Source organism: Brassica napus, chromosome A1 (assembly GCF_020379485.1).
Source record: "Brassica napus cultivar Da-Ae chromosome A1, Da-Ae, whole genome shotgun sequence".
NCBI lineage: Eukaryota > Viridiplantae > Streptophyta > Magnoliopsida > Brassicales > Brassicaceae > Brassica > Brassica napus.
The window spans coordinates 30,625,051-30,642,086 of record NC_063434.1 but is presented as its reverse complement, the minus strand read 5'-3'; the positions used below and the strand labels follow the sequence as shown (position 1 = coordinate 30,642,086).

General features: G+C 34.9%; 2 protein-coding genes across 6 annotated transcripts; both read right to left on the bottom strand.

Annotated features, from left to right (window-relative positions):
• Positions 1-5,022: 5,022 nt before the first annotated feature.
• LOC106423829 (chaperone protein DnaJ-like) lies at positions 5,023-8,145 on the bottom strand. 5 transcript variants are annotated; one of them, XM_048776152.1, is made up of 10 exons: positions 7,720-8,145; positions 7,549-7,647; positions 7,189-7,323; positions 6,544-6,610; positions 6,197-6,274; positions 6,032-6,107; positions 5,763-5,836; positions 5,587-5,660; positions 5,448-5,502; positions 5,023-5,353 (listed from the first exon to the last, which is right to left on the bottom strand). In XM_048776152.1, exons 4-10 carry the CDS (start codon positions 6,601-6,603, stop codon positions 5,303-5,305), a joined length of 468 nt encoding a protein of 155 aa, XP_048632109.1. In that variant the 5' UTR covers positions 6,604-6,610; positions 7,189-7,323; positions 7,549-7,647; positions 7,720-8,145; the 3' UTR covers positions 5,023-5,302. The 5 variants fall into 5 exon arrangements, with proteins under 5 accessions (XP_048632109.1, XP_048632118.1, XP_022567006.2 ...); XM_048776161.1 differs by lacking the exons at positions 7,189-7,323; positions 7,549-7,647; positions 7,720-8,145 and adding an exon at positions 6,716-6,813 and having other exon boundaries at positions 5,459-5,502; XM_022711285.2 differs by lacking the exons at positions 7,189-7,323; positions 7,549-7,647; positions 7,720-8,145 and adding an exon at positions 6,716-6,806.
• Positions 8,146-10,207: 2,062 nt separating this feature from the next.
• LOC106383633 lies at positions 10,208-15,671 on the bottom strand. The gene is made up of 13 exons (XM_048776146.1): positions 15,563-15,671; positions 15,369-15,429; positions 14,799-15,236; positions 14,624-14,709; positions 14,421-14,521; positions 14,043-14,336; positions 13,573-13,947; positions 12,430-13,465; positions 12,116-12,346; positions 11,908-12,032; positions 11,609-11,796; positions 11,260-11,371; positions 10,208-11,164 (listed from the first exon to the last, which is right to left on the bottom strand). Exons 2-13 carry the CDS (start codon positions 15,369-15,371, stop codon positions 10,533-10,535), a joined length of 3,621 nt encoding a protein of 1,206 aa, XP_048632103.1. The 5' UTR covers positions 15,372-15,429; positions 15,563-15,671; the 3' UTR covers positions 10,208-10,532.
• Between the last annotated feature and the right edge of the window lie 1,365 nt (positions 15,672-17,036).

The window sequence follows — 17,036 nt, the reverse complement described above, 5'->3', positions numbered from 1 at the left end:
CATGGATTTTGAGAAAATTTCAATAAATATGACAATTTTTTTTTAATGCATAGTTACATTCTCCACTAACATATGATGATATTCAACGAGGTATGGAGCCTTTGTTGTCTCTGTTTTTGAAGAAAATTATGATTTTATAGTGGTTATTCCATCGATTTTGGGAGTATTATGAAGTTCTACTAAATTAAATGATAAAAACAATTGAACGATGATCATTTATAATGAAAAATAGTTTAGCATACATTAATAAAAATATAGAAAATGATTAGAAATTTTAAAACAACACTAAAGATTATAGTCTTCAGTATATAAAACATTTACCAAAAACTCAATATTTTTGTAGGGGTTAATACATAGATTTTGAGAAAACTTCAAAAAATACAACAATATTGTTTTAATGCATAGTTTCATCATGCACTAATATATAATAATGTTCAAAGGGGTTTGGAGCCTTTGTTGTCTCCATTTTTCAAGAAAAAATTGATTTTATAGTGGTTATTTCTTTGATTTAAGGAGTATTATGAAGTTTAACTAAATTAATTAATAAAAAATATATCGATTCTCATATACAATGAAAATGAGCTTAAAATACATTAATAAAAATGTAGAATATGGTTAGAAATTTTAAAACAACACTAAAAATTATAGGCTTCAGTATATAAAACATTTACCAAAAACTCAATATTTTCGTAGGGGTTTAACGCATGGATTTTGAGATAATTTCAAAAAATATGACAATATTGTTTTAATGCTTAGTGGCATTCTGCGCTAACATATGATGATGTTCAAAGAGGTATGGAGCCTTTGTTGTCTTCGTTTTTCAAGAAAATTGTTATTTTATAGTGCTTATTCCATCGATTTTGGGAGTATTATGAAATTTTACTAAATTAATTGATAAAAACAATTGAACGATGATCATTTATAATGAAAATGAGTTTAGCATACATTAATACAAATGTAGAATATGGTTAGAAATTTTAAAACAACACTAAAGATTATAGGCTTCACTATATAAAGTGTTTACCAAAAACTCAATATTTTTGTAGGGGTTAATACATAGATTTTGAGAAAATTTCAAAAATACAACAATATTGTTTTAATGCATTGTTTCATCATGCACTAACATATAATAATGTTCAAAGGGGTTTGGAGCCTTTGTTGTCTCCATTTATCAAGAAAAAAAAGTGATTTTATAGTGGTTATTTCTTTGATTTTGAGAGTATTATGAAGTTTTACTAAATTAATTGATAAAAAATATATTGATTCTCATATACAATGAAAATGAGCTTAAAATACATTAATAAAAATTTAGAATATGGTTAGAAATTTTAAAACAACACTAAAGATTATAGGCTTCAGTATATAAAACATTTACCAAAAACTCAATATTTTCGTAGGGTAACACATGAATTTTGAGAAAATTTCAAAAAATATGACAATTTTTTTTAATGCATAGTTACATTCTCCACTAACATATGATGATATTCAAAGAGGTATGGAGCCTTTGTTGTCTCTGTTTTTCAAGAAAATTGTGATTTTATAGTGGTTACTCCATCGATTTTGGGAGTATTATGAAGTTCTACTAAATTAAATGATAAAAACAATTTAACGATGTTCATTTATAATGAAAAAGAGTTTAGCATACATTAATACAAATGTAGAATATGGTTAGAAATTTTAAAAGAACACTAAAGATTGTAGGCTTCACTATATAAAGTATTTACCAAAAACTCAATATTTTTGTAGGGGTTAATACATAGATTTTGAGAAAATTTCAAAAATACAACAATATTGTTTTAATGCATAGTTTCATCACGCACTAACATATAATAATGTTCAAAGGGGTTTAGAGCCTTTGTTGTCTCCATTTTTCAAGAAAAAAGTGATTTTATAGTGGTTATTTCTTTGATTTAGGGAGTATTATGAAGTTTTACTAAATTAATTGATAAAAAATATATCGATTCTCATATACAATGAAAAGGAGCTTAAAATACATTAATAAAAATGTATAATATGGTTAGAAATTTTAAAACAACACTAAAGATTATAAGCTTCAGTATATAAAACATTTACCAAAAACACAATATTTTCGTAGGGGTTAACACATGGATTTTGAGAAAATTTCAAAAAATATGACAATTTTTTTTAATGCATAGTTACATTCTCCACTAACATATGATGATATTCAATGAGGTATGGAGCCTTTGTTATCTCTGTTTTTCAAGAAAATTGTGATTTTATAGTGGTTATTCCATCGATTTTGGGAGTATTATGAAGTTCTACTAAATTAAATGATAAAAACAATTTAACGATGCTCATTTATAATGAAAAAGAGTTTAGCATACATTAATACAAATGTAGAATATGGTTAGAAATTTTAAAACAACACTAAAAATTATAGGCTTCACTATATAAAGTATTTACCAAAAACTTAATATTTTTGTAGGGGTTAATACATAGATTTTGAGAAAAATTCAAAAAATATAACAATATCGCTTTAATGCATAGTTGACTCATGTACTAATATATGATGATGGTCAAAGAGGTTTGTAATCTTTGTTGTCTCTATTTCTCTATAGAATAGCGATTTTATAATGGTTAGTCCATTAATTTATAGAGTTCATAAAATTTTACTAAATTAATTTCTAAAAAAAATTGAACGATGCTCGTGTACTATGAAAGAGAGTTTAGCATACATTAATACAAATGTAGTATATGGTTTAAAATTTTAAAACAACACTAAAGATTATAAGTTTCAGTATATAAAGTATTTACTAAAAACTCAATATATTCGTAAGGATGGTGGACAATAGCTCAATCAGAAAGATATACAAACACATTTTCTGGGTTATCTTGATTTTAGTAATCCGTAGATGGTTATTTGAATGTTGGATATAAAACTTGTATACTCAGATAATGAAAGAAGAAAAGGCACGAAAATACTTGGTTTGATTGATAAAGCAAAGACGAAGAGATGAAAATGATTAAACAATGGAGTAATGGACAACACACTTAACACAATAAAAGCTAAAGGTAATTTGGACTTTTGTTCCGTGGCTGCAGTACGATTGCACCGTACTTCTTTTTACCTGAAACCTGAGATATTTTGTTTTTAACTTTATATTATATTATACAGCGGAGAAAAAAAAAGTAAATCAAAAGTGCCTTTCCTAGCAACTTTTTAAACAGAACGCAACCTGTTCCATTAAAGTAACCTGACAGCATCTGATTCATCTACCATTCAATCAAGAAAGCATATAAAAATATGATAAAGAATTATTCTTTTGTGAAAGATAAAGGTTTCTTGCATGTAATTTTTTTTTTTTTTAACTCAACATCCACTTTTCATTAACCAAAGAAGGGTACACATGATTTTACACCACAATAGTGTTTCAACCACACTTACAACAAAGAGATTAGTATCATCTAGAATCACTAACATGGATCCTACGCTACCAATCTAAACCTTTGCTGCAATTTTTAACCCCATTGAACACGACACTCTTCTTACGACCCAAGAAGAGCCGGTTCTTAGACCAACTAATTGAACCACACGAGACAAAAGCATTGTACACCATTGATGATAAACAAAAACCAAGTTACATATTTGAACTTAGCATTGGTCTCTAGGGTAAGAGTGGAGCACGGGACCAACACTTCTCACCTTTCGGTGCATTCTTGGTTAGATTCATCACCTCCGGTTTGGATGCTTCGCTCCTAACCTAAAAACGGAACAGCTCCGTACTGAAAGGCGGGTCGAAAACAATTACGTTGAAGTGCGAGGATGGTAATGAAACCGTAGGACTAAGGAGATTTAGTCGTCTCCGACAAAGTTCCAGCCTATTAGTCTCCATATTGTGTGATTTCAGCTCGTGGACTAACAGGACCTTGCCTAGAAGGCGCATTTCGACCAAAAACTCCTTCCCTCCAGCCAGCACCACCCCGACCCTAAGCCATGAGCCGAACGAGACTGTCCGGAATGAAAGTCGGGCTTTGATATCGGTTAGCGACACAAGGACTCCAGTTCGCAGCTTCAAAGAGAGCAGAGATCATAATTTTGGACCAGTCACATGCTGAATCCGGATCCGATAAGCACTTCTCCGCCACGCATCTACGGCAAGGACCTCTTCTTCGGAGGATAAGTCCGTCGTCCAAGATCGGTGCCGCGCGTCGATCTCGAAAATCGAGGCCGAACCTCTTTTCGCCGCCCGCCGCGTTCTTCCTCCCACAGTCACACCGCCGCAGGGGACAGGTAGATCCAAGATGGAGGAGCTGTCTCGCCTAGTCACGCGCCGACATCAAGAAGCTTTGGCCGGAGATCTCAGAAGGGGAAAACCGGATCTGGCGAAGCTAAACCCTAAACGCCGACTCTCGCCTCCACCGTAACGCCTTTGGTCTCACGGTCCCTCCATAAGAAGCCCGAAGTCAACCTCCATCCGTCGCGAACGAGTTTCAGGACTGACCACGGCAGCACAGAGCGACAAGTATATCGACTAAAAGGAGAGACGATGAAGACGAGAGCAAAGAAAAAAAACAAGTAAGGGAGGAAGAGATGTTGCCTCCGGTGCCGATTGCACGGCCGCCGGGGCTAGGGTTATTCTCGAACGGTGTCTACACGGGGAGAGAGTTTTTAGGTTATTCTCAGGTTAACTAGATTTAATCTTGCATGTAATTATTTTCATGTAAAACCACAATGGAAAAACAAGTAAAAAAGGGAAAAACAACATTGTGATGGTGAACTGTGAAGCATATTCAACGGTGGATACAAAGCATGACTTACTGAAAACTTTAGTGCACATTCAATGGACGAAATGACAATGAACACTAAAAGTTGCTTTAGAAACCTTTTAACCTTTTGTTTAGTGATTAGATAATTTCACTCTGCTATTCTTTTTCCGAAACCATTAATATACTATGCTCTTTTCATTTTATGATGATAAAATGATGTTTCACAATACATATAATCTTAATTTCCATTAGTTTAGTTTATTCATTTGAGTAAGTATGCTTGTATAATAAAAATATCCGAAGATTGAAGTCTTCACTGAGTATAACCCATATAATACAAACACAGAGTAAAGGCCTAACTCACAAAATCTATGAAGGTTAAGCATTGACTAGACACAATGTTTTCTTCTTATTGTGTAATACCATCATATTTCTAAAACATAAACATCCTGAAAAAGCTGTTATATCGTCGAATGGGGGTAGACATAAAAAGCATACACCTCTGTATTACAGCTCCTGATCAAAATTTGTGGAAGACCGAATGATAATGCCATTTGAGTTTCAAGATCAAATGTTACTTAAGCTCTGTTTCAGTTTCAGTTTCAGTTTCAGTTGATACAGAAGCCTGTTAAAGAAAACGTAAGAAGTGAGAAAGAATTGCATCAAGCTATATTGATTGGTAATAAAGTTAACGAGTGTATAGGAAAAAAGGAGTAAACCAGATCGAAACCTTGCTCATCTGTAGTGACATTGCCTTCCGCCAATTGTTGTGTCCTGCATATTTCAAGGTGTTTGGTCTGGATGAAGACGGGTTAAGCAAACAGAGAAAAATGTTTTGAGCTAAAGAGAGGTACGTACCATGGTGATGAGGAGTGACTGATGCCTAGTCCATTGCAAGTGAGTATCATTCCCTTAAACCTAGCCAGATACTCCTGCGTTAATATCAACAAATCAGACATATCTCAACATTACTAATAATGCCAAAGCATCCAAACAGATATTGGGTAACTTAAAATGTAACAAACATTTCATACCCGCAAAGTATACTTGTGAATCTCGTATATTCCGGTTAAATCATACTCAAAACGTAAATCAGGATCCATTAGCACTGCAAGGAATAAGGGAACAAAGCAAATTACATTAATATATTGATGTACTAACCCCTTTTCAACCTTAAGATTTGAAAAATTATATTTTATTTTTAAGTTTTATTTCAAAAGAAATTTCATCCATTGAACAAGTGATCCAAAGACAAAGCAATCGAAGTGAACTTATATATATATATATATGAAAATGAGTATACCGTTATAAGCTTCATTGATCTCCTGAAACTTTGAAGTAGCCATAGTATCACCATTGTGCTTATCAGGATGCCACTTCTGCACTATGGCAAGAATCTCAAAACACTTTACTAATCAAACTTGAGAGCTAAACCAAAATGAACAAATTTGAGTTTATAATTACTAACCAAAGCAAGCTTCCGATAACTCAGTTTGAGCATCTCCTCAGTTGAATCATAATCAACTTCCAGAATCTTATAGTAATCCTTCTTCCCAAAAAAATCAGAGTAAATCAAATTCATATTAGTGATCACTCATATTTTCCAGCAAACAAGAACTATCTGAACTTTTCACTCAAGAGAATTGTAAAAAAAAAACGATATATTCTATAACAACAACGAATCATCTATGAATTTCATTTCGTTTCGCTCCTCACCATTCCAATTTTTTTCAGAAATATATAGTTTATATGACAATCAAGATTGAATAACAGAAACAACTATAGCCAAATCAAACAAAAAAAGTTAGTTTGTACCTTGGGAGAATTGTTATCTTCCATCTGATGCAGAGACGAACACAGGAACAATCTCTTCATACATCATCTAATTAAAGAAAATAAACAGCAATAAATGAGTAAAAAGGACTGCAGATTTTTCTTTTTCTTATTTGTTTCCTCGGAAAAATCAAACTAATGGCAGAGAAAATACTGAAATCTTTTATTTTTCTCCAGAAAATAATGGAATTTCAGCAGCAAAATATCAATCGAATCTGTGGTTTCGCTTTGATTTTTTTTTTCAGTTTATTTTCTTTCTTTTTGTGATTAGGAAGAAGTGTGCTTTTATTTGTTAGGTGTAACCGTGTAACGTTGATTGAAGAAGATAGCTAGCCGATTGCATGAAGAATCGGTTATACCAAGTGTGACCAATCCGGTTTACGGTTTGATTTCAACTTTGGTGTATCCACAGAACATATCCCTTCACTCATTTAAATAAACATCATTTCTTATTTCACTTGATTTCGTACCCTTTCTTCTAAACTTGCAAGTGATTCGACTTCGACATCAAAATCTGAAAACTTTAAATATATGAATAAACTTTTCAGCTGCTTGCTGATATGGTATATATATATATATATAACGAACATGAGTAAGAGAGAGCTAAAGATAGACATAAACACACACTTTATGTTTAAGCATATCAGTCTACAAAACCGACTTCTTCAGTTCTTCTCATCTGTTTAGTGCGCTTCGTCTTCATATGTACAGAGTTGTTGCGTGTCCTGGTTTGGTTGAGTCTTCTTCGGGAAACCAAAAGACCTAACAAAATCATTTAATTTTTTATAGTGGACCAAAATAATTTATTATTGTTACCTATTGTAAATTTTTTGAAATACCTCACGGTGGAAAAATATTTCATTCTATTATTTTAGTCTCAGCAAGAAGTGGTAGCAATTTGTAAAGGAAAAAAACTGATAAGCAAAGCAACGAAAATAGAGAATATCCAGTGATCAATAAAGACTAATATGTATAGATAGAACACACCTCATAGGCTTTTAAAGACTGAACACAGCCTCTTTCCCCTCATCTCCTGAGTCCTGATTTGAATTCTTCAAGATAGCAGTAATAGTCACGTCACCTTTCCTGCCAAAACGAACCAAACAAATCTTCAGAAACATGTAACTATAATCTTTAAATAAGCATTGTTTAGCTTACATCTTGTTGAAGAAGACGGTTGATTCACCCTGGGAAGCAGATGGGATCAGATGGTCTTCTCTATCTCCTAACAAATCAGACTTCTCATCCCCTCCACCAGGTCCAATATCAAAGCAACGAACACATGGAAGAAAATAAACAAGCAAAAGAATCACAGGAAATAAAAACAAACCAAAAAAGCAAGTGAGGCATTGAGTTTTTTTAGAAAATTTGGAAATACCAGAGAGAGGGAAAACTGTTTTATTACTAGATTGATTATGAGAACTAAATGATCATAAGTGTTAACAAAAGAATCATACAATCTCTAACGATCAATTAAGACAGGATGTAATATTTTTATTTGTTTTGACAAATTACACATTAAGTTTTCAATATCGATTAAAGTAATATAGAGTTTTCCCTCTCAAAGTTTAAAAGTTTTTTTTTTTAAATAAGTTAAGTGAAAATAATGTTTTGACCAAAACAAAAACTTTTATCTTATATACCTTACAAAATATGTTTTTTTTTCCTTCTATTAAGCTAATAGTTAGTAAAGAATTTCATACCTTGCGAATCAGTTATCGATGGAGAAAAACAATTGCCGTGACGTGACGCTGATGACGCCGCCAGTGACTCGTCGTCTGGTGAGCATAATCAGACAATGTTTTTCTGTGCATGAAATCAGACAGAAGCGTGCCCGTGTGTAGACGCTGTTTCCATGGGATGGAGTTAGGCCTTCACTGCTGTGTACAACACTGAACTGAACAGATAGACGGATCCGTACGAACCCTTCTCTAAGAACTTAACGCACTGTCTATCTTTTTTTCTTTTAACGCGGAATGTTATTAAGCCATAAAGGCAGTAGAGCAACAAAGTTTCCAAGACAAAAGAAAAAAACCATACCAGTAGGTAGGTGAAAAAGAAAGATAGAAAAATACAACAGTGGTTGTCGTGAAAGACAAAACACCATGACAAACCACTTACTTCAAACATTGTAAGTAAGATAGCGGTGTACTTCAAACCAGCTACATCTTTACTACCAGCAAGTAATTGGAGAAATATAATCCAAAGAAGAAGAAGAAACAAATATAAATAGATCCCAATTTCCTTTTCTGGAACACTCTCTGTTTCCTTTCTCCAAAACACACTCTCAGTGCCACTATTTATAAATAATGTAGTCTCCAAAACACACTCTCGGTTCTAAACCGTTGGAGTATAATAAATATCAATCCCACATTCCGATAAATACTAGCCGTTGGAGTAAAATATATTTATTCTTATTGAATTTGCTTTTAGTGGACCAAAGAAATTTGCTAAAGTGGGACCAAAATAATTTATTATTTTTAACCGTTGTAAAAAGGTACAATTTCAGCAGCAAAATATCAATCGAATCTATGGTTTTGCTTTGATTATTTTTGTTCGGTTTATTTTCTTTCTTTTTGCTATTAGGAAGAATCAGTATTTTGAAACCCGACCCAGATTTACGGTTGAACCGGTAAACCTGGTGACCCCAAAAAAATATGGTTTGGATTTTGTGAAAAATTTAATATTTAGAAATCTGCAAAAACCCGCAAAACCCCACTAAACTCTGGAACTCGATATCGGTTGTTTAAATAACATTTACTTTTTTAATTATGTTTTATATTCTAAGTTTCCAATTAAGAAGTTAGGTGCTGAAAAAAAAGTTAGGTTTTCTCTTTTGAGTTTTATATTTGTGATTCTTTTTTGTCATCAACAGAACCAAAATTAGTTGATGTGATTTGGTGTTAGTTTATTTCCGTTATTGACTATTTATTACAATAATATTTTATTTTTGTTTATTTTGAATTTGAAGTTTAATTTATTATTCATATTAGACATTTAAATATTTATGAATTTTATGTCTTGTTTTTTAGATGTCATAATTCTTACCTTGTTACAGAAAAATTTAAATAGTCTAAACTATTTTTTTTATATTGTGTATGTCAAATGAAATAAAAATATAGAAACTAAAGTTAAGTATTTATCTAAATATTTTTAAACATGAAATATATACATATCCAAGCTATTATTTTATGTTTTAAAAAACATTTAGGAAATATGAAACTTTATTTTATATATTTTTTCATAGCTAATATATTATTATATAATAAAATTAATTCATTTATTAATCCGTGGTTCACCACGGTCAATCCGCTAACCTAGCGATTTGGTAAGTCGTCCGGTTCCCGGGGTCTGGGGTCGGGTATTAAAACATTGGGAAGAAGTTTAGGCCGAGAAGAAGATACTTTTTAACGTTGATTGATTGAAGAGAGATAGCCGATTGCATGAAGAGGCAACTGGTTAATCCGAGTTTGACCAATCCGGTTTACGGTTTGATTTCACTTTTGGTTAATCCACAGAACATTCACACAGTCATTTAAACATCATTTCTGATTTCACTTGATCTATTTAAACATCATTTCTGATTACCCTTTCTTCTGTACTTGCAAGTGATTCCACTTAGGCATCAGATTCTGAAGACTATGAATGTATGAATAAACTTGTCAGCTACTCGCTTATTTGCTATATCTATAACGAACATGAGTAAAACAGAGAAGCTAAAAACATATATAAACACACACTTTAGGTTTAAGCAGATCAGTTTACAAAACCGACATCTTCTCATCTGTCTTTTGCCCATCGCCTTCATTGTACAAAGCTGCTGCGAGTCCTGGTTTGGTCAAGTCTTCTTCAGGAAACCAAAAGCCAAACTAAAATATAAGTTTCCTGTTTTTTTTTTATATGAACAGATAATCCAAAGCTACTGCATATACTCTCTTGCTGATATCGTCATCCCCTAACAAGTAAGAACCCTATGAGGATTTGTCAGGGAAGTCTCTGAAGAGAAACATAGGAGTATTCACATTCTGCTTCTTTTGTTCCCATCCAGATACTCGTCTCTGATTCTGCTGTTGTCTTTGTTGTTGTTGTTGTTGTTGTTCCTTCTCCAAGGATGAGAAGGACAAGGATAGTGAGAGAGAAGCTGCATTCTCTTCTTCTGCCTTCTGGCTATTGCTACTTCTATGTTTTTCACTGGCGCTAGGTCCAGCCATGAAGGGCAAAAGGACTCCTGTGGTTGTAGTAGTTTCATCCTCTCCTAGAGCCAGCTCAAGATTTGGGACCATACCGAGTGGTCTTTGTTTGTTCTTGTCATCGCCTAGTGCTCTTGGATTATTGTCTACCATTACAGTATCCTCTTCCTTTCCATCATTCAAATCCAAAGGGAACACGATCCTTTCCGTTGCAACTGGGTTCTTCTTGATCACATTTTCCTCCTCACGGGGACGGGGACCAGATGTATCCCTCCTAAATATGTTACATTCGGTTTCTACTCCTGTGCCTGTCTTCAGCTTTTTATTCGCTGGTCCTTCACACAACCCTTCACTATTCAGATCATCCATGTCCACATTATGGTTCACGTCAGATGAATTTACTCTCCTAGGCCCTGTCAATTCCAATAACAAACAATTCATGAACACAACTAAAAGTTTGTTCTGTTTCCTGACCTCATTACAGCCGAAAGCAAACCCTTATTGTTACCTGAAATCTTCTCATCCTTCAACTGTGGGCAAGAACCTATCTCTCCTTCCTCAGTTTCTTCCACCGCTCCACTATCTCCACCGCCCGCTTCACCCTCTTTAGCATTCTCCTCCTGTTCAAACCCATGAATCCATCAAATATGTGCACACTATTTAGATAAACCTAGCAACTGTCCAAAACGGTCCTGAACACTCTTAATAACTAAAATAGATAACGAGCAAGATATTTACATAACTAGAGCATAAAAACAAACGGCATACGTGATTCAGAAACGAACCGTATAACTAGAGGTGTGATAGAGAACGAGAGACAGATGGCAGGTGTGAATTAGAGGACTAGAATAACCAACCTTCATGCACGATTGCAAGGACTCTCTGTTGCTTGGATTTTCATTGTAAAAGCCCTCACGTGTAGAAAACACTCTCCCCATATTTGGCAAAACATTAGACGCCGGAAGAGGTTTGTTCTTGAGTGGATCAGAACATTTCTTGTTTTTTCCTCGAAACACACCCCAAAGGAAAAAGAACATGTTCCAACCTGTAAACGCCAAGGATATAGCACCTCTAAGCACTTAATACAGAAGTTCAACCCTACTGAGAACAGTGAAACTTGCAACAAATGTATGTTCATGATGTAAAGAGTTCTTACGCTGACAGTTCCGAGGAAGCTGATTGGAGGCAAAAATCAAAAGCTCAACACCCTTGAGGCTTCCTTTTAGAGCTAAATCTTTCTGGATCATGTTATCTACTAGGGGCTTGTAACTTCTCTCATAACTGTGCGTAACAGGCAACAATTACGTTAGGATATAAAGCATTGAAGAAACTAAAACATGAATAAACATATGATCTGAATTCACCTCACGATGTCCTTGGCAAAGAAGAAAAGAGCCACATGGCCTTCCTTAGCACCTATATCTTGAAACTGCGAAGGCCATGTACTTAGCCTGGGTACTTCATTCAAGGTCACTTTTACTGGAAACTGGTTCACCACTTCAGCAACCTTAGGTGATGCTAATGTTGATAGATACGCTTGCATTCCACAATGCATTGCCGATAGATTTCTGCTTTTCCGCACCTCCATCTCCCCTCTGGTCAAAGGAAAAATAATGTTTATCAACAAAAACAATAAAACCAAAACAGAGATCTTCACGAAAAGGAATGAAAACCATACTGCCAAATGTATTCAGGCTCTGGGATGGCTGAGGTTGTCGACAGAACAGATGGGTCAACCCCAGGCAAATCACTCATGACAGGCTTTACAGAATGAAAATGAACCGTAGGCTCTACAGATTGAGAAGCAGCCATTGCATCAGCACTAGCGAGTGGAAACTGCTTTCTATTTACTGCAATCGTCTGCTTGTCTGTCTGTAAATTTGGATGCCCTCTTTGCAAACCCACAGGAAAATCTCTAATGACCGGCTTTACAGAATGTAAATGAACTGCAGGCTCTACAGATTGAGGAGCAGCCATTGCATCAGCACCAGTGAGTGCAGACTGTTTTCTATTTACTGCAATCGCCTGCTTGTCTGTCAGTAAATTTGGATGCCCTCCTTGCAATCCCACCGGCAGATCTCTCATGACCGGCTTTACAGAATGTAAATGAACTACAGGCTCTACAGATTGAGGAGCAGCAATTGCATCAGTACCAGCCAGTGTAGAATGTTTTCTATTTACTACAATCGTCTGCTTGTCGGTATTTAAATTTGGATGCCCTCTTTGCAATCCCACAGGCAAATCTCTAATAACCGGCTTTACCGAATGTAAATGAACTGCAGGCTCTAGAGATTGAGGAGCAGCCATTGCATCAGCACCAGCGAGTGTAGACTGTTTTCTATTTACTGCAATCTCCTGCCCTCCTTGCAATCCCACAGGCCAATCTCTCAGCACCTTCGAGGGAAAATTTTGAAGAGCCCTATCGCAACTAGAATCCACATTAGACACTGACGGCAAATCAGACTGCTCCAAACCACGGTTCTTCCCGAAACTAGGCTTTTTTCGGAGAGCAGCATCGACCGCTGCTCGCAACCTATTGCCTTTATTAACATCCTCGCTAATGTTTCGCGTGGTAGAGAGATTGCTTCCAGAGGAACATGAAGTCTCAGCAGGTTCGGCTGTCTGAATTTTTTGAGATGACAGGTCTTTTAAAGATGACCTTCGGCGACTACCAACAGCGTCTTTGCTATTTTCATTCGTATGTGTATCCCCCACTGCATATGTGAGAAACAAATCTCGAGGTGTCAATCATGATATCTTTAAATGCGGAGATAGTTCACTAGCAGAACAAAAAGCATATAGCAGTAAGATGAAAATGTACCAGAAGCAACTATATCTTCCAGGCGGTTTCGACTTAGATGTCTGGCTTTCTTTGTCAAGCTACCTTCTTTACCATCAGACTGCAAACTCTTCAAATCACGTGCACTATTTGCATAGGAACTGGACGAATTGCCACGTGAGATTAGCTTCTGATCGACTCCGGATGCTTCTGTACTCCGATCTTTCAGTTGCTTTGAACCTTGTACTCTTGAGTCATTGCAACCAGAGCTCCCTACGTCTATACATCTAGTTGACATTGATCTACCTAATTTTCTAGAAAGCCCCTCCTTAGGCATAACATCATCCACTGGTCTCACTTTTGGTCTAGAGCTCGAAGAATTAAACGACTTGGACTTAAAAAGGGAGCCTGCACAAGCTGTTAACAAGGTAATATTATACTACCTGAAAAAGAATAATCAAGAACAAGGAAGAACTGCGTTTGAGAGTTTTTTTCAACATCATATATCCTACCTTTAGGAGATTGGACCTGTGAGTCAGTGGATCGTGTGCTTTCTGTGTCATCACTGGAGTGGCTATTGAAAGATGAGTGATGAGCTAGCTTTCTCGTTGTCTTCTCTAAGCGCTTAAATGATGTTTCCCGGGAAAAAGTGGGCAACCTGGGGAGAACAGGTTTTTTTGGTGAACCTGTTGGAGCCTCAAATGCTTGTCTTTTAGCATCTGGAGCTGCCTCAGGTCTATCTATGGGCCTTTTGCTGGAGCTCTGTGTATTCAAATTTGCCTCACTTTCTTGCTTTCTCTTAGATTCTGCATGTTTCAACTCAAATTCATTAGATAAAAAGGAGAAAGACAAGTTCCGCTAATTCACTACATGCATGGTAAATTATTCACCTTTGTCTCGCTTCTGCTTTTCTGCTTGCTCAGCAAACTTGCATTCTTCACAAAGCCAATCACCCGCTGGAACTTTTTTAAGCATTACTCGCATGCAATAGCTAAAAGTAAGAAAACGCAACTATATCACTAGCAAATAAAGCGCTGCGCTATTAACAATATGATATTCAAACTCCAAAAAGAACTAACTGAAACAGGCTTACGTGTGTTCTGCACCATCACTGCATCTGCTGCAGATAGCAAGCAAATCCTCACGGCCCGCATCTCCACAAGTGTCACAAATTTTCACCTGCTCAACACCAAAGACAACATTTTCACTTGAGATTTCTATAACTGCGAGATGAAAGTAAAATATTGCAACAAAAGAGCATTACTTACATCAACTTCCTGCGGTTCAGAATCAGCACTCTCACACTCAGACATAGCTAATGTGTTTGGTTCCTCTCCCTTATTTAAGACAATATTCTCTCCCGATTCCCCAACCATCCCAATTACTGAGTGCGTAGAGCTTTCAACTAAAACACTTTTCTTGACTTGATGATTAGAAGACCTTACAACTTCTTGACTCTCAGAATGCTCAGAGGAAGTATCATGAACAAGATTAAGGCGAGAAGAACGCAATAGATCTCCCTCGTTGAAAGAACACTGGCTCGCCACTACACCATGGGAGTTTTCACCCGAAGACTCTTCTAACACTGAACCCGCATTACGATGCACACAAGACGAACAAGGAGCAGAGCAGACATTACAAGTTCCAGACTCCAATTTATAACGACCTGTCAGACCAATGTAACGATTCCCATCTCTTCTATCAGCCTTCATGAATAACAAAGAGACATTGTGATCAAAGTTAAGATTTTTTTTGTTCTCAGAGTCGATACTAAAACATTCATGCTACTATCTAAGTAAGATTATTCATGTAAAATCCAATTAAGCAAACAATCTTACCATACACAACAAAAACTGATGAGCAAGTAGTCTCTCCCAAATTGATTTCTTCTTAGTCCAACTGTAAAAGTACGTTAAGAGCACAAACCCAGACGATTCAATCATGCTGTAAGATACTACAAATCGAGCACATAATCACAACATTTGGCATCTCAGCATGGTTCAATCGAAGATCTACACAAACCCTAACTTACCATTTCCTCGATTATCGCTATCGCAACTCCCTATAAGAACCCTAGTTCCTCTTTAAATCCAGATTCGATTTCGATTTCGGATTCTCTCTCTCTCGCACACTCACTCTCTAGCTAGCTACAAGGAGAATCTGACGTGGACATATCAGTACGAAAGAAATAAAAATACACACGGTTCTATCTATACCTATACTCGTAGATACGTACGGACAATACATATAGGTATTATAATAATATACACACGCTAGATTTTCTGTATTTAACTAATTTAGGCGTAAGGTCTTCTAATAAAACACTTTCTCTTTTTTTTTTTGAACAACTCCATGAATGCATCTCTACTTTTGAAAAGTAGTAAGATTTCTGCATTGTGAGAAACATATTTATTTAGGTTGGCCAAAAAAAAAAGAGAAACATATTTATAATGCTTATAAATACAGAGTTGTATGCTCAGTTTTTTTTATAAAAAAATACACTCTGGTTATTCCAAAAATAAAAGTACATTTTTTATTCCAAAAACAAATGATATTAAAATGACTACTTCGTTAATTTCTAAGTTGGGAAAACGGCCGTGTTTTATCGTTTTATTTGGAATAGTTGGGAAAATCATTTTTGGTAGGCCTTCTGATAGATTTTGTAGTAGTGAACGTTTTAGTATTTTGGGTCTGTCTATTTTTTAAGGCCTTTAAAGAATTTTTGTTGTCGCCTGTAAATTATAAATTAAAGAAAATAATATATAAGATTATATCTGAGAAAAAAAAAACAGCTCGTAAAATTCACATATTCAAAATCAAATAGTATTATTTATCACCGTTCATGCCATTTAACCTTGGCTGCGTTTTCCACTTTTTTTTTTTTTTTTTTTTTTTGTCACAATGGCTGCGTTTTCCACTTAATATCTATTACATTACTTGATTTTAGTCTTTTCTTTGTGCACTTCACAATACCTACATTTCTTTCATTGAATCATTTAGACTTTTAGCTTGATAGTGTTCATATAATGCTTTACATGCAAGATTATTTTAAATTCAGATCTATCACTATCAAAATGGAAATCTTAAGTTCTGCAAATGATTGTCATGTAAAGTATGACATTAATAAAAACTAAAAAAATTATATGTCTTGTTCATTATTCTGCTATTATAGAGCTTTTGAAATAATGCAATGCAACAAAGATTAAGGTATCTATAGTTTACGGTCTACGATCTCTATAGTTTTTCTTTAACAAATCCACAGTCATATGATATGATGACAACCGTGGATGGTGGTTTACTTTTATTTTCATAAACTCTATGTTTAACTTTTTTTATTAATAGCTCTATATATCCAAAATATAAAAATATGATTGATGTTTGACCAAAAATCTAGTGATGTTGTTAAATTAAAAAGAAAAAGAACAAATAATATGAAAGATATTTGAACAAAAAAATGGCCCACAAATATCACATATTCAAAATCAAATAGTATTATTTATCACCAT